Source organism: Oryx dammah, unplaced genomic scaffold, assembly GCF_014754425.2.
Source record: "Oryx dammah isolate SB20612 unplaced genomic scaffold, SCBI_Odam_1.1 HiC_scaffold_11232, whole genome shotgun sequence".
NCBI lineage: Eukaryota > Metazoa > Chordata > Mammalia > Artiodactyla > Bovidae > Oryx > Oryx dammah.
Window position 1 is genome coordinate 90,674 of NW_024080625.1, and position 24,237 is coordinate 114,910.

Sequence of the window (24,237 nt, forward strand, 5' to 3'; positions counted from 1 at the left end):
CTGAATATTAATTGGAAGGACTGACGCTGAAGCTGAAACTCCAATACTTGGCCACCTGATGTGAAGAACAAACTCATTTAAAAAGACCCTGATGCTGGGAAAGATAAAAGGCGGGAGAAGAAGGGGACAACAGAGGATGAGACAGTTGGATGGCATCACCGACTCGACAGACATGAGTTTGAGTAAGCTCTAGGAGTTGCTGATGGACAGGGAAGCCTGGCGTGCTATGGGGTTGCAAAGAGTTGGACACGACTGAGCAACTAAACTGAACTGAAATACTTGCAGTTGTCAATATTATTTTCCTATTTTAGAGACGAGCAAACTAAGGCTCACTAGGGTTAAACAATATTCCCAGAAAATAAAACCAATAAGTAATAGAGCAGGATATAAACTCAGTTTTGACTGATTCCACAGTCCAAGTGCCTTCTATTATCTTCTAATATCTCCCTGAACTAGACCATCAGACCCCTCTGCATAGCTAACAGTAGCAAAGTCTCTCTTTAGGCTTTATGCTAAAGCTGATTAATATCAGAGATTACAACACAAGTGGTCTGACTTAAAAATCTGAACTATTTTAACTGACGTATGATATGAATGACGTTGAAAATCCCTGGAATGGATCACTTTCTCTAGAGAAGCTCTGCTGTCCTTGACATGATCTCGTTTCATCCCTGCCTAATATTAATACACTCTCTGCAACTGCATGGCAGAGTAATTCTGCTTCCTGCCTGAAATCACATGGAGGAGACTGGGTACTCTATGTACATAGCAGTGTTACAATGTCCTGGAAGAAAACTTTTCTTAGCCAGGTAAACTGAAGATGCATATGTAAATCTTTCAATATTTCTGCAGAGCTTAATTTTTTTATAATACAAATACTGATATCACACTTTTAAATTTAATTCATTTTTACCTTTTTCTTGCCTGTTACTGTCCATTCTTTGAGTACTTCACTGGCACTACCTGTAAGAGAAACCAATCACAGATTTTTTTTCTCCCAGCACAGGCATGCTCAAGCAGAAATTAGTGTCCCTGAATTTTGTAACTGCTGGAAAGTCTCCCTCTCCCAATAGGAAAAGTGATGGTTCAGGTATCTAAGCTAATGTAATGAGATAATCATATCATGCTTACCTTTTAGAATACCTGCCCATTTAGATCTCCCTTCTCCATTTAATTTCTTCAGTAAGTTCTTCCAGGAAGAGACTAATGTAGCCTGACCATTTTGAAGCTTCTTTTTATCTATGTAGCTTTGACCAAATACAAAGACGACTGGTTTCAGCCCAAGTATGGCGTCCCCTTTCCTCCAGATTACACACCACCTGGTTACATTGTTTCAGAGAGAACTGTCTGCCACCCTAAACCCAAATACTAACATTATAAAAAAAATATGACGATAAAGAAAAAACTTACAGTATTTGAACCTGTTTATTCTATACTGGCAAATTCAGAAAAGCAGAAAGAGGGAGATCTATTTTGATATCACTGTCACTGTTCAATGAAAGAGACAACTTCAGAGAGTTTTTCCCAAACAAGTTATGTGGAAAGAATTTTGTAAAATGCTTCTCAACTCTATAAAATCAGAAGGTTTGACTAAGCATACCATTTTTTGTATGGTAGATAAGGAAACTCAAACCCATATATTTAAACCACTTGTCAGAGTCTGAAAAAGAATATTGAGTCCCTAAATCTGCCATCTGTAGCTGAGCCACTAGACCACTGCCCTGTCATTGCTTCTAAAAATTCTTACTCAAGCCAACTCCAGTCAAGTCCTTTATACCACTGGCTACCTAATTTCTTCTTAACTGTCATTAGAAAACGTAATGAATAAAATGATGGAGTCTTCTCTGCTTGTCCTCTTATTCCAGGTATCATATAGCTTATGAATGAATTACTTCTAGGGCTGAAATAAGGAGCTTTAAAAGATATCTTTAAAAATCGCACAGGGCCTGCTATATCATCTATAAAATACCAGGCTGCAGAATAAATGTTATAGAGATTTGAAGCAACTTCTAGTTGAACAAATATGAACTTATAAAAATATTGAGCTAGGGTTACCTTCCATGAATGCTTGTACTGTTTTGTCCACACAATTATCAAAGTGTTGCAAAACCAGGATAATTTCATTGTTACTCTTATTGGGAACTATTGCGCGCACTGCATTTATCTGAAAAAGAAGATAAGGTCATTTAATTCTAGTATCAGTAGGTCAGTTGGAAACTGAGGTCTATTACAGAGAATAATGGTAAGGGTACCACTGCATCTTTAACAAGGTGGGTCACACCACTTTAGTACCAGTGAGAGTGCATACAACCATCTCACTGCGATGGATAATAGGGGAATGATGCCAGCACGTAAAAAATTAACTTTAAAACTTAGAAAAAGCAGAACATTTGCAGAAACAAAGGATTTGTGCCAGATCTTATTTCAGGGTGGTTTAATTCAGGAATCAGGTATTAATTTAGCATCAACATTTCCTCATTTTTAGCATATTATACAGAAAGGAGCAAAGTTTAACAAACCACCAAAATAAAACAACAATAATAACTTAGATTTTTGTATAGCATTTTTTAAACATTTATTTCATATCATTTAATTGTATAATAATGCTATAAATATCACTTAAATTATTATAAATTATTTCAGGTATATAAAACATAATGAACACTCACTATGACACCCAGTTTAATAAAATAAAATACATGCAGTTGAAGTGCCCATGAAGCTTTTCATAAACCCTTTTTCCCTCCTCTCCACAGAGATTTCTGCCTTGAATTTGGTGTTATTTCGATATTTGTTTTTATACTTTTATGATGTATGTCTGTATCCAAGAGTAAGACATATTATTGTTTGCATTACATATCATACATATCTATTTTTAATTTGCTTTTTCATGTAACATTGTTTTTTAGATTTTTCATGTTGATAAATGTATCTCATTATTACTTATCAGCTATTTATTTTAACTGCTAAATAGCATTTCCATTGTGTGAATATACCCAATTTAATCATTTCTCTGTTGATAGACATTTATATTCTTTCCAGTGTTTGGCTACTATGAAAAATGCCATAGTAAATATTCCTACGCTTATGGTTATTTACTGAATGCTTATGACAATGCTTAGCAAATTGTTAAAAAAAAGAAAACAAGTCTTCAGTGAACAGTGAGAGGATGTCTCTATTGTATATATAATCACTAGTAGAATTTCTGAACAGTTCAGTTCAGTTCAGTTGCTTAGTCATGCCCAACTCTTTGCGACCCAATGGACTGCAGCATGCCAGGCCTCCCTGTCCATCACCAACGCCAGGAGTTTACTCAAACTTGAGTCCACTGAGTCAGTGATGCCATCCAACCATCTCATTCCCTGTCATCCCCTTCTCCTCCCGTCTTCAATCTTTCCCAGCATCAGGGTATTTTCAAATGAGTCAGTTCTTCGCATCAGGTGGCCAAATATTGGAGTTTCAGCTTCAGCATCAGTCTTTCCAATGAATATTCAGGACTGATCTCCTTTAGGATGAACCGGTTGGATCTCCTTGCAGTCCAAGGGACTCTCAAGAGTCTTCTCCAACACCACAGTTCAAAAGTATCAATTCTTTGGCACTCAGCTTTCCTTATAGTCCAACTCTCACATCCATACATGATACTGGAAAAACCATAGCCTTGACTAGATGGACCTTTGCTGGCAAAATAACGTCTCTGCTTTTTAATATGCTATCTAGGTTGGTCATAGCTTTTCTTCCAAGGAGCAACTGTCTTTTAATTTCATGGCTGCAGTCACCATCTGCAGTGATTTTGGAGCCCCCCAAAATAAAGTCTCTCACTGTTTCCACTGTTTCCCCATCTATTTGCCATGAAGTGATGAGACCAGATGCCATGATCCTAGTTTTCTGAATCTGGAATTTAAAGCCAACTTTTTCACTGTCCTCTTTCACTTTCATCAAGAGGCTCTTTAGTTCTTCTTTGCTTTCTGCCATAAGGGTGGTGTCATCTGTGTATCTGAGGTTATTGATACTTCTCCCGGCAGTCTTGATTCCAGCTTGTGCTTCTTCTAGCCCAGCGTTTCTCATGATGTACTCTGCATATAAGTTAAATAAGCAGGGTGACAATATACAGTCTTGACGTACTTCTTTCCCAATTTGGAACCAGTCTGTTGTTCCATGTCCAGTTCTAACTGTTGCTTCCTGACTTATACACAGCTTTCTCAAGAAGCAGGTCAGGTGGTCTGGTATTCCTATCTCTTTCAGAATTTTCCAGAGTTTGTTGTGATCCACACAGTCAAAGGCTTTGGCATAGTCAATAAAACAGAAGTAGATGTTTTTTTGGAATTCTCTTGCTTTTTCGATGATCAACAGACATTGGCAATTTGATCTCTGGTTCCTCTGCCTTATCTAAATTCACCTTGAACATATGGAAGTTCATGGTTCACGTGCTGTTGAAGCCTGGCTTGGAGAATTTTGAGCATTACTTTGCTAGTGTGTGAGATAACTGCAATTGTGTGGTAGTCTGAGCATTCTTTGGCATTGCCTTTCTTTGGGATTGGAATGAAAACTGACCTTTTCCAGTCCTGTGGCCACTGCACTGCTGAGTTTTTCTAAAGTTGCTGGCATACTGAGTGCAGCACTTTCACAGCATCTTTTAGGATTTGAAATAGCTCAACTGGAATTTCATTACCTCCACTAGCTTTGTTCATAGTGATGCTTCCTAAGGATCACTTGACTTTGCATTTTAGGATGTCTGGCTCTAGATGAGTGATCATACCATCGTGATTATCTGGGTCGTGAAGTCTTTTTCATATAGTCCTTCAGTGTATTCTTGCCACCTCTTCTTAACATTTTCTCCTTCTGTTAGATCCATACCATTTCTGTCCTTTATTGTACCCATCTTTGCAAGAAATGTTCCCTTGGTATCTCTAATTTTCTTGAAGAGATCTCTAGTCTTTCCCATTCTATGGTTTTCCTCTATTTCTTTTCATTGATCACTGAGGAAGGCTTTCTTATCTCTCCTTGCTCTTCTTTGGCACTCTGCATTCAAATGGGTGTATCTTTCCTCTTCTCCTTTGCCTTTCGCTTTTCTTTTCACAGCTATTTGTCAGGCCTCCTCAGACAACCATCTTGCCTTTTTGCATTTCTTTTTCTTGGGGATGGTCTTGATCACTGCCTCCTGTACAATGTCACAAACCTCTATCCATAATTCTTCAGGCACTCTGTCTATCAGATCTAATCCCTTGAATCTATTTCTCACTTCTGCTGTATAATCGTAAGGGATTTGATTTAGGTCATACCTGAATGGTCTAGTGGTTTTCCCTACTTTCTTCAATTTAAGTCTGAGTTTGGCAATAAGGAGTTCATGATCTGAGCCACAGTCAGCTCCCGGTCTTGTTTTTGCTGACTTTATAGAGCTTCTCCATCTTTGGCTGCAAAGAATATAATCAATCTGATTTCAGTATTGACCATCTGGTGATGTCCATGTGTAGAGTCTTCTCTTGTGTTGTTGGAAGAGGGTGTTTGCTATGACCAGTACATTTTCTTGGCAAAACTCTGAACAGTAGTGAATCTAAAAATTCATTAGAAATGCCAAATTTCCCTTCAAAACGAACATGCCAAATTCGTCAGTTATTCCTAAGGTATTTTGTATCTTTTGAGGTTAAAAATATACACTTTACAATAACTGCATATTCTCTTTTCATTTTTGTATGTCAATTTTATATCCAGCCATTTTGATGACTTCATTATTCCTAATAATTTGTTGCTTTCTTGGTTATTCTATGTAGGCAATTCTATTATCTATAATAACAGCAGTTTTTTTCCCCTTCCTTTTTATTCTTTATAATGTTCATTTCTTGTCTTACTGGACAATGTGAAATTGGTTATTTCTTCAAGAAGACCCATTTTTTTTTTTTTTGGTAGGGAGTGGTAGTTAGAAACCAAGATCTAAGAGCTAGGTGTGTTTATTGCTATTAGGTTGACATAAAAGTAATTGTGGTCTTGCATTGCTGAGCTTTGCCATTTGATATTGGACTACATTCTCAAATAAATGTGGTTATGTTATACATCATTTTAATGCACATTTCTCGCTTTTTTTTTTTGCTAATGACATTACTTGCTGTTTATTTTATATTTATTTTAGACTAGGGAAATGACATTAGACAAAAAGCAAATTCAAGCAATTTTCTTATTTGAGTTCAAAATGGGTCATAAAGCAGTGGAGACAATTTGAACATCATCAATGCATTAGCCCAGAAACTGCTAACGAATGTACAGTGCAGTGGTGCTTCAAGAAGTTTTGTAAAGGAAAGGAGAGCCTTGAAGATGAGGAGCACAGTGGCCGGCAACTGCAAATTGACAATGATCAAATGAGAGGATCGTCAAAGCCGAGTCTCTTTCAGCTACACGAGAAGTTGCTGAAGAGCTCAATACCGACCATTCTATTGTCATTTTGCATTAGAAGTACATTGGAAAGGTGAAGAAGCTTGGTAAGTGGGTACCTCATGAACTGATAGCAAATCAAAAAAACCACTGAAGTGTCATCCTCTTGTATTGTGTAACAACAAACCATTTCTTGAATGGATTGTGATGTGTGACAGAAAGTGGATTTTATACGACTCCTGGCAATGATCAGCTTAGTGGTTGGATAGAGAAGAAACTCCAAAGCACTTCTCAAAGCCAAAGAAAGTGAAAGTGAAAGTGTTAGTCGCTCACTTGTGCCCAACTCTTTGTCACCCCATGGACTGTAGACTGCTAGGCTCCTCTGTCCATGGGATTCTCCAGGTAAGAATATTGGAGTAGGTTGCCATTTCCTGCTCCAGGGGATCTTCTGAACCCCAGGATCAAACCTGCATCTCTTACGTCTTCTCTTGTATTGGCAGGCAGGGTCTTTATCACTAGTGTCACCTAGGAAGACCCGAGAAGGTCCAAAGCACTTCCCAAATCCAGACTTGCACCAAAAAAAGGTCATGGTCACTGTTTGGTGATCTGCTGCTCATCTAATTCACTACAGCTTTCTGAATCCTGGCGAAATCATTACATATGAGAAGTATGCTCAGCAAATCGATGAGATGCACTGAAAACTGCAATACCTGCAGCCTGCATTGGTCAACATAAAGGGCCCAACTCTTCTCCATGACAACGCCCGAATGCACCTCACACAACCAACATTTGCTTCAAAAGTTAAATGAATTGGGCTATGGAGTTTCCTCATCCGCTATATTCACTTGACCTCTTGCCAAACAACTACCACTTTTTCAAGCACCTTGACAACTTTTTGCAAGGAAAATGCTTCCATAACCAGCAAGAGGCAGAAAATGCTTTCTAACAGTTCGTCAACTCCTGAATCATGGATTTTTACATTATAAAAATAAACAAGCTTACTTCTTGTTGGCAAAAATGTGTTGATTGTAATGGTTCCTATTTTGACTAAAGATGCATTTGAGCCTAGTTATAATGATTTAAAATTCACGGTCTGAAACCACAATTACATTTGCACCAATCTAATACTAGGAAAATACTAGTATTTCCTAATACTGTGGAAAATTCTGAAAGAGATGGGAACACCAGACCACCTGACCTGCCTCTTGAGAAACCTATATGCAGGTCAGGAAGCAACAGTTAGAACTGGACATGGAACAGCAGACTGGTTCCAAATAAGAAAAGGAATACATCAAGGCTATATATTGTCACCCTGATCATTTAACTTATATGCAGAGTACATCATGAGAAACACTGGGCTGGAAGAAGCACAAGCTGAAATCAAGATTGCCAAGCAAATATCAATAACCTCAGATATGCAGATGATACCACCCTTAAGGCAGTAAGTGAAGAGAAACTAAAAAGCCTCTTGATGAAAGTTAAAGTGGAGAGTGAAAAAGTTGGCTTAAAGCTCAACACTCAGAAAACTAAGATCATGGCATCTGGTCCCATCACGTCATGGCCAATAGATGGGGAAACAGTGGAAACAGTGTCAGACTTTATTTTCTGGGCTCCAAAATCACTGCAGATGGTGACTGCAGCCATGAAATTAAAAGACGCTTACTCTTTAGAAGAAAAGTTATGACCAACCTAGATAACATATTGAAAAGCAGAGACATTACTTTGCCAACAAAGGTCCATCTAGTCAAGGCTGTGGTTTTTCCTGTGGTCATGTATGGATGTGAGAGTTGGACTGTGAAGAAGGCTGAGCACCGAAGAATTGATACTTTTGAAATGTGGTGTTGGAGAAGACTCTTGAGAGTCCCTTGGACTGCAAGGACATCCAACCAGTCCATTCTGAAGCAGATCAGCCCTGGGATTTCTTTGGAAGGAATGATGCTAAAGCTGAAACTCCAGTATTTTGGCCACCTCATGCGAAGAGTTGACTCACTAGAAAAGACTCTGATGCTGGGAGGGATTGGGGGCAGGAGGAGAAGGGGACGACAGAGGATGAGATGGCTGGATGGCATCACTGACTCGATGGATGTGAGTCTGAGTGAACTCTGGGAATTGGTGATGGACAGGGAGACCTGGCGTGCTGCGATTCATGGGGTCGCAGAGAGTCAGACACCACTGAGCGACTGAACTGAACTGAACTGAACTGAACTGAATACTAGGATGTGATTATTTCTAGGTCCTTTCAGTTGATAGAACTAGGAAATTTTGGGTTTTACAACCTAAGTTTATACTGACACCATCAGTTTAAATATAATATTAAAAGGCATTTTTTTTGCCACGTGCAGCATGCAGGACTGAACCTATGCCTTCTGTAGTGGAAGCATGGAGTCCTAACCAGTGGACCTAGAGAATTCCCAAAAGACTTTTTATAAAATGGTTTTTAAACATGTATTTCTCTTCTCTAAACTGAAAGTTTTTTAGCTCTTAAAAACATTGACATATTTCTTGATTTGCTTTATTCTATAATATTCATAAAATAATTATAGAATATAATATTACTACTAATGAAAAAAGTTGAATTCATTTTCACTACATTCCTCTCAACATTTACAGTAAGAATATTAATATTGTGTTCAAAGTCAGTGGGAAGATTTGTTCTAGTTTACCTTTCCCTGAAGATGAAGCATTTTCAGAATCTCAACCTTATATAAGATCTCAGTTCCAATTTCTAACCCAGGACAAGCTTTGTGCTAAATCTGGGGCCTGTGTGGTAAAAACCCATTTGTTACTGAGACTGGCAAAACATATCAGCATTACCTAGCTCAGGCTTACCACTCAGCTTTTTAGTTTCTTCTATATTTTTGGCTCCTAGGGATTTCTCTTCTTGTGTTCAGCTATGCTTTTTGTCTTTTTTGGCCACGCCATGTAGCCTGCAGGATTCTTAGTTCCCAGAACAGGGGTTAAATCTGGGTCCTTGGCAATGAAAATGGAGTCCTAACCATTGGACCACCAGGGAATTCCTTGGCTATGCATTTAAAATGATGTATATCATTTTCATTCTGTATTTGTAAGCATTTTACATTAGAAATGTAATGTAAAATTTTTTAATCTGCCATACTGCTTGAAAAGGAAGCCCTTTTTACAGATGAAGAGAAGTAAAGTCTCTTGTTCAAGTTATTCGCAGAATCTGTAACTTGCTTTCATGTCATTCTATAATTTTTTTTGTTTCAGGCTTAATTGAACAATGATGAAGTACAAAACTATACAAGCGGGATGGTATATAATCTATGATGCAAAGAGTATAAATTTATAATATACATTTTTGAGATGAGCAAAAAATTACCATGATCACTAGAAAATGGGCTTCAGGCAAAACATACAGATTCAATGATAAAGGTAAAATTCTCATAACTGAAAATGCAACATTGTTTATATTATTGAACCAATATGTATCTATGACTCCAGAATCAATGATTTACTTTCTAAATGAGATGGAGAACACATGTAAAGCTTTTATGTTTTTTCTCAACATAGCTCATTAAGAGTTATATTATTAAAGACAACCTGGTTCCCTTCCAAAGATATGTTACTTAGAAAATTTCTCCTCTTGCTCTAAAGTCTCCTGGTCTTAAAAATCCTCTTCAAGTGAATGGGACGATCCTACTCAAGACTATTCCTTAAAGAATGTTAGCAAATTAGATACACACTTAGCCATACACATACTGTTGTATTAATTAATATTAAGATGTCCAAGAGAATTTAGAAATATATGTATATGGATACATGTAAAGAAAATCGTTCATACTTATAGGCTCTGATTCCTCAAAACCTTCATGGAAGTTATTCTCTGATATACAGTGGCATTCATACAGTTTTGTTCTTAATTTTCACTTTCTTAATGAGTTTGTAGCCAATGATTTTATTAGTACCTAAATTTTAACAAGACATTCAAGTTTCCTATCCACAGTAAATAGACATACCTTTTCTTTCATGTTTTCAAAAGCTCCTCCTTGGGCCAGTACAGTATTGGACTGCAAATCAAAAATGAATCCTGATGAATCTGAAAGAATGAGAAGAAAAAAATACATTCAACAGGGTCCAAAACTAACATAACAGGCTGCAAAATGTAAGGGCCAATACTAGCTGCTTTTCTCCCATAAACAGCTAATAACTAAATAGAACTTAATTGTTATTTTGCAAATTCTATTATATAATTGATAACTACCTTTGCATTCATTTGTGAGATTAAATTTGATTTTAGTAGAAATTGTCACAGCTTGAGAAAAATATTGAAATCAATTATATTAGACTATACAGTAATCCTTGATATCTTTAACTATCTTAATATAAAAGGCCTTCTAAAAATACTGTAAGTAAATAGCTCCTCAAGGTAAAATTTAACACTGAAAAATCTGAATGTGAGAATGAAAGCTTCTATAACATTAATAATAACAACACATAAAAGTACTTTCCATCTTTTAGACTACAACACACACATTCACATTCTTAAGACTATGAATTTCATATATTTGTGTTCCCAATATAATATACAAAAAGCAATGTACCAGTGTTTATATTAATAGCATAAATGGGAAAACTTAGTTCAATGTAAGAAATTATAGAAAAGAGTTTGTATTTAGAAAGAAAAGGCTATCTGTGAATTTAATCAGTTTCTTTACCCATGACTATGTGATCAACAAATTACCTCAGCTTTTACACTTGATAACTTTGTTTTACTCTAATGAGATGTGATCCTAGGAAATAGCTAGAGTGCTTCTCAAATTCTGATGTGTATACTTATCATTGGGGGAATCTCAAGTTAAATAGCAGGATCTGATTCAAGAGTCTGATGTGTGGCCTGAGATTTTTACTCTCAGGTGGTATCAACGTTGCAGATCCAAGCTATCATACTTGGGAATACTTTGGGGGTTCAAATTTCAACAAAGCAAGAAAAGGGGGAAACTTTGAGAAGAGGGGTTGCTATAGTCTGAATGTTTGTATTTTCACTTCCAAATTCATATGCTGAAATACTAAAGTGATGGTATTAGTAGGTGAGGCCTTTGAAGAGCAGAGTTCTCATGAATGGGATCAGTGCTCTTATTAAAAAGATTCCATAGAGACCTCTGCCACCATGTGAGGACACAAAGAGAAGTCTGCAACCCAGAAGGCCCTCGTTAGACCATGTTGGCACTCGGATCTCGGATTTCCAGCCTCTAGAACTGTGAGAAGTAAATTTCTATTGTTTATAAGCTACTCAGTCTGTGGTATTTTGTTAGAGCAGTCTGAACAGAATAAGATGGGAGTATAAAACATACAGTAATATTTTAGTACACTTTCCAAATTCTTTCAGTATTATTACAGATGTGTTTTAATTAAACCCTCTTTTATAGCTCAGTCTTTATCCTGTGTTTTATATAATACCTCCTAGTTGCTGCAGAAGACTGATAATTTATACGTTAGAATGATAATAGTATTTTGTTTCTAAAAGTAGAAAAGAGGATATGAATAGATCCTGTGTCATTCCAAGAGAAAGTACACTTGCCAATTACCACTGAATTGTGAATCAACTTTTAACCTCTGTAATACTGGCAGTTTCATCATTGTTACCCAAAGGAAAAATCAGGTTACATTTACACAAACTCATTACTTAAAGCCTGAATTTTCTAGATGATGACCTAATATGGTTAACACTGAATTATCTTTATTAACTGCAAAGAAACATAGTATATACAGATGAAAATTTTACACAGCCAAAATACTATTGAGCAACCTTTTCAGAATTGCTTTAGGTTACCCAGATGATATAACTTGACTGCTGTTAGGTACAGCTGACCTTTGAACACTGCCCAGGTCTACTTATACACAGATATTTTTCAATGGCAAGTAATACAGCATACACAACCTGCAGTTGGTTGAATCCACGGATGCAGAACTGTGGACACTGAGGCCCAGCTGGAAGGATTTTCCACTGCACTCAGGGGTCAGCACCTTTAACCTCCATATTATCCAAGGGTCAACTCTACTCTCTCTCAAAGACACATTAATGAGCATTGAGATGATACAAAGAATATCAGTAATCTTAGCAAAGAATCCAATCATCAACCTCTTTTAGGGAAAGGTGCTTAAATGCTCAGTTGTGTTTGACTCTTTGCGACCCTATGGACTGTAGGCTATGGACCCTCTGTCCATGGGATTTCCCAGGCAAGAATACTGGAGTCGGGTGCCATTTCCTTCTCCAGGGGATCTTCCTGACCCAGGGATCAAACCCATATCTCTTACATCTCCTGCACTGGCAGCAGATTCTTAAGAGGGGACACTTAATTTTATTTTTTTCCTTTTTATTTTAATTGGAGGCTAATTACAATATTGTAGTGGTTTTTGCCACACATTGACATGAATCAGCCATGGGTGTACATGTGTTCCCCATCCTGAACCCCTCTCCCACCTCCCTCCCCATCCCATCCCAAGAGGGGATACTTAAAACAGCATTTAGGGACCTATATTTAAATAAGCTATTGGTAGCACTAACTTCTTATACATCATCTAATACCTTTTATTTTTTTCTGTTTAACAACACGCTAGATGAAATGAAGCGCAATGAAAACAAAGGGTAGTTCTGCAAACACTTTCAGTGATCGCCTCCCCCAAATTAGCGTAAGTATTATTAGAGTTTATCTGGCATACCAGTTGGGATAATGATTAAAAATACATACAGAAGCTATTTCAGTCAGGATCTCAGCAGGAAACAAACAGCACATTGAGAGTTTAATGAAGGGACTATTTTCGAAGGTGCTGGTAGGGAGTAGGGAAACCACAAGAGAGAGCACAGTACTCCTTGGCTAAGAATAGCCATGTATATTGCTACTGGAGGTTTTAAAGACGGTAAGGAGGGAGCAATTACTGGAATCGAGACAGAGGCCTCTTTCATCTTTGTTTCATCTGGTGTGGAGATGGCCATAGGATAACAGTCCTTTAATCAGAGGACACAGTAAGCCCACAGTGACCCTTCAGGGAAAGACTAGGGGAACAGATACTCCTATCTTACTCTCCTCCCTGCCTCTGGTCTCCTGCTTTATGCTGCCCAACAGCCAAACTCAACCAAAAGCCCAAGGCAAGAAACCTGTAGTCTGACTTGCAGTCTGGACAGGTCAGCCTCCTGGGGTACAAATGCCCATTTTGTATTTATATTCTAAATCATAAGTTTGCCAAAATGGGAAAGCAATAATTTAACATCTTAACTTGTCTATTCACCAGCTAATATTGTCTTTTTACTTACATGACAAAACTCAAGTAGATTAAAAAAAACCCTGCTTCAATAAACTGGAGCTTAAGTGCCTCTCAACATTATAGGGAAAATAAATTTTAATTCCCACCAACAATATTTAGTGATTTAATAGTTCTCCTATTTTTTCATGCAAAGAAAGCCTAAGATTTACTTAATTCCACTGTTAGTAAATGAGGTAAGATCTCATCCTTTTGTACCTACCCTATGATAGAAGATCATAAATTTTTAAAGAAAAAAACTGAAGTTAAATATTATACTCAGGCAAGATTCATAAAGGATATGAGGAACCCTTGAGTTTATCATCTATTTCATTCTATCAGGAACCATCTCACAAGTTCCTTGGAATTATTTCAAATATCACACATTTAGGAACATTTTGCGGGCTTCCCTGATGGCTCAGATGGTCAAGAATCTGCCTGCAATGCAGAAGACCTGGGTTTAATCCTTGGGATGGGAAGATGCCCTGGAGGAGGAATAGCTCCCATTCTAGTATTGTTGCCTGCAGAATTCCATGGACAGAGGAGCCTGATGGGCTATAGTCCAGGGGTTGCAAAGAGTCAGACACAACTGAGTGACCAACACTAGTTTTAGTGGATAAAGTATGCTATTTACAGTATCATTGACATATTTGTAAACATTAGAAAACAAATTGTTTTCACTGGCTTCAAAAATCAGGCAAAAGTTGTTTCAATGAGGACAACATAGAAATACCTGAGTCTGACTATCTCATGTATCAAATCAGACTTGAACAAGTTTTCATTTTTTTAACTGAGGTATAATTGACACATGCATATATAACATTACGTAGTTTCAGGTATGTAGCATGATTTGATATTTGTATATACTGTGAATTGATCACAAAAAGTCTAGTTAATATCTATCAACATACACAGTTAAGGGAAACTTTTTTCTTGTGATAAGAACTTTAAGATATATTCTCTTAGCAACTTGTAAATATGCAATAAGGTATTACTGAGTCACCATGCTATACATTATATTCCTAGGATTTATTTATTTTATAATTGGAAGTTTGTACCTTTTGACCTCCTTTACCCATTTGGCCCTCCTCCCACCCAACATTTTTGATAACTGTCAATCTGTTCTCTGTATCTATGAGCTCTTTTCCTCTGTAAGTTTTGATCCCACATATAAGTGAGATGGTACAGTTTGTCATTCTCTGACTCATTTTACTCAGTACAATGTCCTCAAGGTCCATCTGTGGTGTCACAAATGGCAAGATCTTTTTATGGCCGAATAATATTCCATTGTATAGATGCACACCACATTCTTTTTTTTTTTTTTGAAAAGTTAAACAAACTTGGAATTTGAATTTAATGTGATGAGATGCTTTTATGGAGCAGCTCAAAAATCTGGATAAGTTTCATAAGATCCAACTGATGAACACTTACAGGTGTTACAGCTTAACAGAAAAATACAATAGTAATTCATAGCCCAGGAAATGTACTTCATAAAATAAAAAGTTGTCTATTGGACTGTGAGTAGAGGGCAGGCAAAAAACGAACAACCATAAAGTTTATTCACATCTTACAGCCATGTGTTATGGGGTAAGGGAATAAGAGTTATCTTTGCCCCAGATCTGTACCCACGTGTTGTACATATTTTTCCCATTCTTTTTTCTTTTATTTTGGCACACCACATTCTTTACCCATTCTTCCACCATATGAGGACACTCAGGTTGTTTCTGTATCTTGGCTTTTGTAAATCATGCTGCAATGACCATGGGGGTGCATGTGTCTTTTCAAGTTAATGTTTTTGTTTTCTTTGGATACATAACCAGAAGCTGAACTGATGAATAGTTCTATATTTTCTGGCCAACACTTGTTATTTCTTGTCTTTAATAATAACTATTCTTACAGGTGTGAGGTAGTATCACATTATGGTTTGGGCTGCATTTTCCTGATTAGTGATGTTAAGCACCTTTTTATGTGTCTGTTGGACATCTATCTCTATGTCTTCCTTATAACTGAACACATATCTCAACAAACTTTGAAACACAGTCTAATTGTTTTTAATTAATAATTTAACCTGAAGACCATACTGTATTTTCATAATTAATTTGGTTAAAAGTTCTGATTATATTCACAACTCTGAGGATGGCAGGAAGAAAGGCAGGCAAGCAGGAAGGGACGGAGGGAAGTGGGAGGGAGGAAAGGAAGAGAGAAAACAAGTATTGGTGAGGATGTGGAGAAATTGGAACAGTCATACATTGCTGGTGGGAATGTAAAATTATACAACTGCTGTGGAAAGCTATATGGTGGCTCCTTAAATAACTGAAGATACAATTATCATGATATAGCAATTCCATGCCACTCTAATGGCAGAAAGCAAAGAGGAACTAAAGAGCCTCCTGATGAGAGTGAAACAGGAGAGTAAAAAAGCTGGCTTAAAACTCACCATTCAAAAAACTAAGATCATGGCATACAGTCCCATCACTTCATTGCAAACAGATGGAGAAAAAGTGAAAACTGACTGATTTTATTTTCTTGGACTCCAAAACCACGGCAGACAATGACTGCAGACACAAAATTGAAAGACACTTGTTCCTTGGAAGTAAAGCTAGGACAAATCTAGACAGCGCATTAAAAAGCAGAGGCATCAGTTTGCCAAAAAAGTTCTGTATAGTCAAAACTACAGTTTTTCTAGCAGTCATTTACAGACTTGAGAATTGGACCATAAAGAAGGCTGAGCACCAAAGAATTGATGCTTTCGAATTGTGATGTTGGAGAAGACTCTTGAGAGTCCCATGGACTGCAGGGGATCAAATCAGTCAATCCTAAAGGAAATCAACACTGAATATTCATTGGAAGGACTGATGCTGAAGCTAAAGCTCCAATACTCTGGCCACCTGATGCGAAAAGCCAACTCACTGGAAAAGACCCTGACGCTGGGAAAGATTGAGGGCAGGAGGAGAAGGGGTGGCAGATGATGAGACGTTAGACAGCATAACCATGAATCTGAACAAACTCTGGGAGGTAGTGAAGAACAGGGGAGCCTGATGTGCTGCAGTTCAGGGGTCGCAAAGAATGGGACACGACTTAGAGACTGAACGACAACAAATGCACATACTAGACCCCCACCACAACAAATGAGGAGGAGCTGATTAAAAGCTTTACCACTTGGCGTTCTACCTAAAAATACTTAGCAGAATTACTATTATGAAGGCATGGTAAGGCTTCCTGAAAGGACTGAAGTGAATTCAATCTGATTATCAATGAGAAGATTGTTTCTTTCATGGAAAAGCCTGTCCCCCCAAATTCCTGGCTGCTTACAGTAGAGAGAAGCATAGAGGGAGCTTCCCAGGCATGGAGTAGGTCTAAGGATTCTCACAGGGGTTACTGAATGTGTGTCTTTGAATTATAACAACTAAAAACCTATTGTTTTAGATTGTTTATGTATTTTTTCACTGATGTGATGGTAAATTATTGTATTATCTTATCTGACAAGCAAAAAGAAAGATGGAAATATGATCCCTTCCAAAATACCTTCTCTTAACTTTACAATGATGAGAAAAATCAGTTATGGTACTATTCTGTACCCAAAGCCTGCAGTAAGAAACCTACTGCAGAATCAAAGACTGAGCCCAAGTTTTATGCTATCCATTAATGCTGTAACTCATCGAATATACTAGTTCTCAAGTTGTGTTATTTCAACAAAAAGGCGGTATATCATGTTTCTTCCAAGGATCTCAGATTTTTGTTATTACTCCCTGATATTCCTCATACATACATGAAACAAGCTGGATAACAAAATTATTAACATTTCACCACGGCCAAAGACAGACCATACATTTACGAGCCAATTAAATGTAGATGAGACCAAGGGTGAAGAACTCTAGACAACCTAACAAGTGTGATAATCACTTGTCACATTTTCTCAAACTATCAACTCCCTCTTAAAAATTAAAAAGCAAACTCAAAAGCAGAGGCAATGTACCAGAAGTGTTATCTCATGAACAATTAAAGAATCTGAAGTTCTCCTTAGTACTCAACCATGTAAAAGAAAATAATTAGACTCTTGCAATTGCTTTTTCTCATGCCAATTTTGAGAATAATCCACATGGTGGAGTTCATTTCCTTCACATGAACTAATGGCACGCATAGGGATGGGGGTTATATTGTACAAATGTGAGTGCAAGGAAAAGAATACTGTCACAGGCACTACTGCTAAAGCCTAGGAGTGTATTCACAACTTCAAAATTGAAGATGCCACCACCTTTAGCTTCCTAGGTGGTAATTCTTTCTTCTGTCAACTTACCACCTAAGCTTGGAAGAATTATGACTGTTTTGTGTAAGAAATAAGACACCAATTATAAAAGGTGGGAGGATTATGTATAAATAAAGGGGAATCAGGCTTAGAAGGGAAACAAATCAGAGATGGGAAATTAAGAAAGGCAACTATGTCAAAGTGCCATTTTGTAAGATTTCTAGTTTGCTTTAAGTATTTCTACTATAGTATACTGTTGTAGCTTTCTGAAATGCTAACACTTTTAAAATATATTAAATTGTTAAAAGTTATTTAAGAAACCTCCATTCTAGTTGACAATGGCCTAACACAAAAAATACTGTTAGTAGGTTGTAAGGGGTCTCATCAACTGGTCTTCTTAGCCATTTCAGATAACTAATGTAGCTTAAATGTCAGGAAAAACCCACACTTCAACAACTGATCTGCTAAGTGGGTCTTTCATGAAAGAAAACAGCTTTCTACCTTTCTGTTATTTCTGCTGACATTTATCATCTAGTCTTTTGTTTTGTTTGTTTGTTTTTCGCCCTTGTTGTAAGGCTTGTGCGACCTTAGTTCCCCCCAAGCAGGGACTGAATGAATGAATGAACCCACACCCTCGGCGGTGAGCATGGGTCCTAACCACTGGACCAGCAGGGAATTCCTAAGCAAGTCATCTAGGTGTATTTTGTGCCTCTTCTTATAGACATTTACATTGGGAAATTTCCTAACATCTAAAATAAGTTCTGATTTTTCAAGGTAGAGCTTGATGGAAAGTCACGGTTTTTATTAAGCAAGAAATTAAATTCTACTTTACTCTTACTAGTAGATTTTCCCAGGTTTCAAGCAGATGCAACAGAATAAGCTTCTATTTTTTAAGTTCCAAAAGTTCTTGAATGGTCTCATTATTTAAAAGGTTTGCTGGTTGAATGGAAGATAGGAAATTCAGTCCACCACCTTTCAAATTTTTCTTAGTGATATATTCTAGAGAATAGCCAAGAGGCAGTAATATTGATTTTAATGTCCAACCTCTTCTGTCTCAATGCCATCTCTCATTAGTCTGGAAATAGTATTCCCATATATGAAATAAAATACGTAATTTAAAAAATTATTTCCTTTTCCATACTGTTAGTAGGAATCCTGCCGACTGTTTCAAAAAACAAACTCACCTTTGTAAGTTGAAAAGATTAAAGCACTTAAAAACTATGATGAAAAAAAAAGAACTCAGCTAAATCTTCAATGACTAAGATCAGTACATGTTATTTGCTGATTCTACATTATCTCTGAACTAATATTTTATTTGCAAAACTTTGTACATAAATCCACAGATTACATGAATTCAAATAGCTATTTAGAAAATTATGAAGCCACATGGCAATTATTTTGATATCTGCTTATAGCCAACTTTCAGTTTTGTTTTGTTTTAAGGAAAGTAGCACTAAAATAGAATAAAAAGTAAAATATCTAGCTAAATTTTTCTTTATTTCCAAGTAGTGAGAAGGACTGACTGTGTTTCATCTTTCCACTTGTTAATCTCTTCCTGCCCTTTGTGAAAGTAAAAAATAAACTGTGGTGTGTCTAAAAGATGGATAGCCAGTAAAAATGTGTGTGTGTGTGTTTATGTGTGTGTATAATCAAGGAAACTAGAGAATCCAAAAATCAGAAAATCAGTCTGTGAATAAATAGGTCTTCTAATATGCATCTGTGTGAGCTGAGTCTGAAGAAAAACATTACGTCTGAAGAAAAATATACTTTCCCCTACTAAGGGCCTATTTTTAGTCTCTCTTACAAGTCAAACCCTCTTTACAGGTTTTGCTAATATTTCTCTAGTTAATGGCTCTTCTATTTTATGAAATCATCAGTCTTGGATGTCCTTACAATATATGTCATAGTTCTGGGTTTAAGACAGGAACTGGGTAAGTTGAATGCATAGGTTTTTATTTTTGTTTTTTAAACTGTTTTTTGCTCCTCATGGTCCTTAAGAATTCTGCCAGCTAATCCAGGAAAGAAACTCAATTCCATAAGTCAAAAAAAATTAAAACACTTATGAACTATGATGTTTAAAAGTAAAACAAACCTTCAGTTACTAAGATCAGTGCACACTAACTGGCAGAATTCCTGAGAAGTTGAAGGAGAGTAAGGAGGAGCAAATTTTTTTATAATTCCTATGTGGTAGAACTAATTTCTGTTTAGATTTAAGAGACATCCTACTTGTCATTATAAAAGATTTTGCTGTGGATGTTCCTTCTAATACTGTAAAATAGTGAATGTCTTTCTTCTCTATCCCAACTCATCCTCATACTTCAAACTACAGAAATGAACAAGACAAATCTAATACATACTTCTGTCTCCAATAGAATAATGACTTTTCTCATAATATACAGCACTGCAAAATCTGTCATTCTTCATTCATTAACCTTTGTGCAAATAAGAATTAAATATGTCAGCTTTTCTTTCTTAAAATGACTTATGGATCAATAACCTACTTTGATTATAAATACTTCTATTTCTAAATAGTTGTTACAATTATCACAAAATGGACACTAGATTTTAATATTATACTTCTGAATGTAAGAAACATAGTACCTAAATAGCACATTTGTTTAAGTCCATCTGTCTTAGTAAATTCTTTCAAAAAATTTTTTATTGTGAAATATATGGAGTTATTATATATGAAATTACTATTACGGAATTGAATACTTTATGTGTGTGTGCCTTTACAGTGCCTGTAAGATCATGTGTCTTCTTACAAGTAAATATAGTCTATACTTTGCTAAATAACATTTTATTGCATGATTCAGTTGAGTTCAGTTCAGTCGCTCAGTTGTGTCCGACTCTGCGACCCCATGAATCAGAGCACGCCAGGCCTCCCTGTCCATCACCAACTCCCGGAGTTCACCCAAACTCAATGTCCATCGAGTCAGTGATGCCATCCAGCCATCTCATCCTCAGTTGTCCCCTTCTCCTCCTGCCCCCAATCCCTCCCAATCAGTCTTTTCAAATGAGTCAACTCTTCACATGAGGTGGCCAAAGTACTGGAGTTTCAGCTTTAGCATCATTCCTTCCAAAGAACACCCAGGACTGATCTCCTTTAGAATGGACTGGTTGGAGCTCCTTGCAGTCCAAGGGACTCTCAAGAGTCTTCTCCAACACCACAGTTCAAAAGCATCAACTTTTCGGCGCTCAGCTTTCTTCACAGTCCGACTCTCACATCCATACATGACCACTGGAAAAACCAGAGCCTTGACTAGATGGACCTTTCCATTGTCAATCTAATTTGCTAATGAAGGACAACGGAGGTGCTTATAGTTTTTGGCCAGTACAATCAATATTGTTTTGAATATTCATGTACCAGTCTCTTGGTGTACCTGGAAATGCATTTCTCTTGAGTATACTCAGGAACAGAACTTAAGTCACAGGCATTTCTCCAAAGAAGACATACAGATGGCCAAGAGGTACATGAAAGAATGTTCAACATCACTAATTATTAGAGCAATGCAAATCAAAACTACAATGAGATATCACTTCACACCAGTCAAAATAGCTATCATCAAAAAGTCCACTCACAATAAATGTTGGAGAGGGTGTGGAGAGAAGGGAAGCCTCTTACACTGTTGGTGGGAATTTAAATTGGTACAGCCACTACAGAGAACCTATAGAGGTTCCTTAAACAACTAAACCTAGAGCTACCACATGACCCCACACCCCCACATCTGGTTATAGATCTGAAAAAAAACAACAACATGGTCTGAAAGGATACATGCGCCACAATGTTCACTGCAGCATTGTTTACAACAGTCAAGACATGGAAGCAACCTAAATGCCCATCGACAGAGGAAGGGATAAAGAAAATGTGGTACATATACACAATAGAATATTACTCAGCCATTAAAAAGAATGAATAATGCCATCTGCCCCATGGATGAACCTAGAGATTGTCATACTGAGTGAGGTTAAGTCAGACAGAGAAAGAGAAATATCAGAAATATTCTATGACATCCTTATAAGCAGAATCTAAAAGGAAATGATACAAACGAACTTATTTACAAAATAGAACAGATTCACAGACTTAGAAGACAAACTTATGGTTGCTGGTGGGGAAGGATGGGGGACAGGATAGTTAGAGAGTTTGGGATTGACATGTACACACTGTTATATTTAAGATGGATAACCAACAAGGACCTACTATATAGTACAGGGAACTCTGTTCAATGTTATGTGACATCCTGGATGGGAGGGGAGTTTGGGGGAGAATGAATACATGCATGTATATGGCTGAGTCTCTTTGTTTTCCACCTGAAACTATCACAACATTGTTAACTGGCTATATTGCAAAATAAAATAAAAAGTAAAAAAAAAAAAATCATAGGGTATGCATATCTTCAGCTTTAGTATGTAATATCACACTGCTTTGCAACTTTCTTTTCCCATCTTGTGACCTGTCATTTTAATTTCTTGACTGTACCTTTTGATAAATACAAGTTCTTATTTTAATGTAATAATGCATTGATATGAGTTTTTTTCTGTTATGATTAGTGATTTTTATGTCTATTTTAAAAGTTCTTCCCTGAGATAATGTCAGAAACTTACTTTGAAATAATCCACTAGGGGTGAAGAAAAAAATTGGACATGTGTTGTTAATTATGGACCTGTGTTATAGGTTTATGGGAATTCACTATATTATTCTCTCTACTTTTTATACAAAAATTTAAAGTTTTCAATAGTAAATTTTTTAAAATGTTATTAAAAACTCCTGGATTTAAGTGATTATAACAAGGTTGCAGGATACAAGGTTAATATATAACTGCAATGAACAAATGTAATTTTTTTTAAACAAGTGAAATTTGAAATTAAAAACACAATATATTAGCATATCAAAGAAAATAAGGTAAAAATTTAATAAAGTATGTGTAAGATATATATGAGGTAAACTATAAACTACAAACCTCTCAGGAAAAAAATGAAAGAACTAAATAAATGGAGAGATATTCTATGTTTATGGATAGGAAGATTGAATATTGTCAAGATTTCAGTTCTTTCCAATTTGGTCTACAGATTAAATGCAATCTCAATCAAAATCCTAGCAATTTAATTTGTGAATATTGACAAACTGATTCTAAAGTTTATATGAAGGACTTCCCTGGTGGTCCAGAGGTTAAGGTCCTGGTCTGGGAAGATTCCACACGTCATGGAGCAACTAAGTCATCTGTCCCACAGCTACTGAACCTTCACTCTAGAGCCCACATGCTGCAACCACTGAGCCCTCATAAACTACTGGAGCCCGAGTGCAAGAGCCCACGTTCTGCCACCAGAGAAGCCACTGCAATGAGAAGCCCCGCCCTGAAACTGGAGAGTAGCCTATATTCGCCACAACTGGAGAAAGCCCACGCGTGATAGCGAAGACCCAGTGCAGCCAAAAATAAATAAGTAAATGAAAGAGTAAGTAAATAAATAAATCTGCTTTATTAAAAAAAAATAGTTTATATGGAGAAGCAAGACCCAAAATAACCAGCACAATACTGAAAGAGAATAATGTTCAGAAACTGACACCAACTTTAAGACATACTGTAACGCTACAGTAATCCAGACAGTACAGTGTTGGTGAAAAAAATAAACAAAATGATCAATGGAACAGAACAGAGTTCAGAAATAGACCCACATGGATTATAATCAACTGATCTTTGACCAAGGAACAAAGGTATACAAAATGAACCAAAGACTGTCTCTTCAACAAATAGTGCTAGAACCACTGGACACCCACATACCAAAAAATGAATCTAGACACAGACCTTATACCTTTCACAAAGATTAACCAAGAATGGATCACAGACCCAAATGTAATAAAAAACTGTAAAACTCCTAGAAGATAATTTAGGAGAACATCTAGATGACCTCAAGTGTGGCAATGACTTTTTAGACACAACACCAAAGGTACAATACATGAAAGAAGAATTGATAAGTTGGACTTCATTAAAATTAAAAACTGCTCTGCAAAAGATACTGTCAAGAGAATGAAAGAAAAGCCATAGGCTGGGAGAAAATATTTGCAAAAGATTCAAAATTTATGAAGAACTCCTAAAACTCAATGATAAGAACCAATACAATAAAAAATGGGCCAAGGACCTTAATCAACACCTCACCAAAGGAAATATATGGATGGCAAGTATTCATATGAAAAGATGTGCCACATCATACGTCATCAGGGGAATGTGAATTAAAATGAGCTACCACTACACATCTCTTAGAATTTCCAAAATTGAGAATATTAACATCAAAGCTGGCAAGGATGTGGAGCAACACGAACTCTCACTTATTAGTAGTGGAAATGCAAAATGGTATAGTCATCTTTGGAA

At 36.7% G+C, this 24,237-nt stretch overlaps 1 protein-coding gene across 1 annotated transcript in view; it reads right to left on the reverse strand.

Moving 5' to 3' along the window:
- The window catches only part of LOC120861348 (spermatogenesis-associated serine-rich protein 2), a 154,215-nt gene that overhangs the window by 32,905 nt on the left and 97,073 nt on the right, over positions 1–24,237 (reverse strand). Inside the window, exons 3-5 of the mRNA XM_040236997.1 lie at positions 10,341–10,420; positions 2,056–2,164; positions 914–963 (exon numbers count right to left, since the gene is read on the reverse strand). Of these exons, the coding sequence (XP_040092931.1) occupies positions 914–963; positions 2,056–2,164; positions 10,341–10,420 (239 nt within the window). The remainder of the gene's footprint in view (positions 1–913; positions 964–2,055; positions 2,165–10,340; positions 10,421–24,237) is intronic.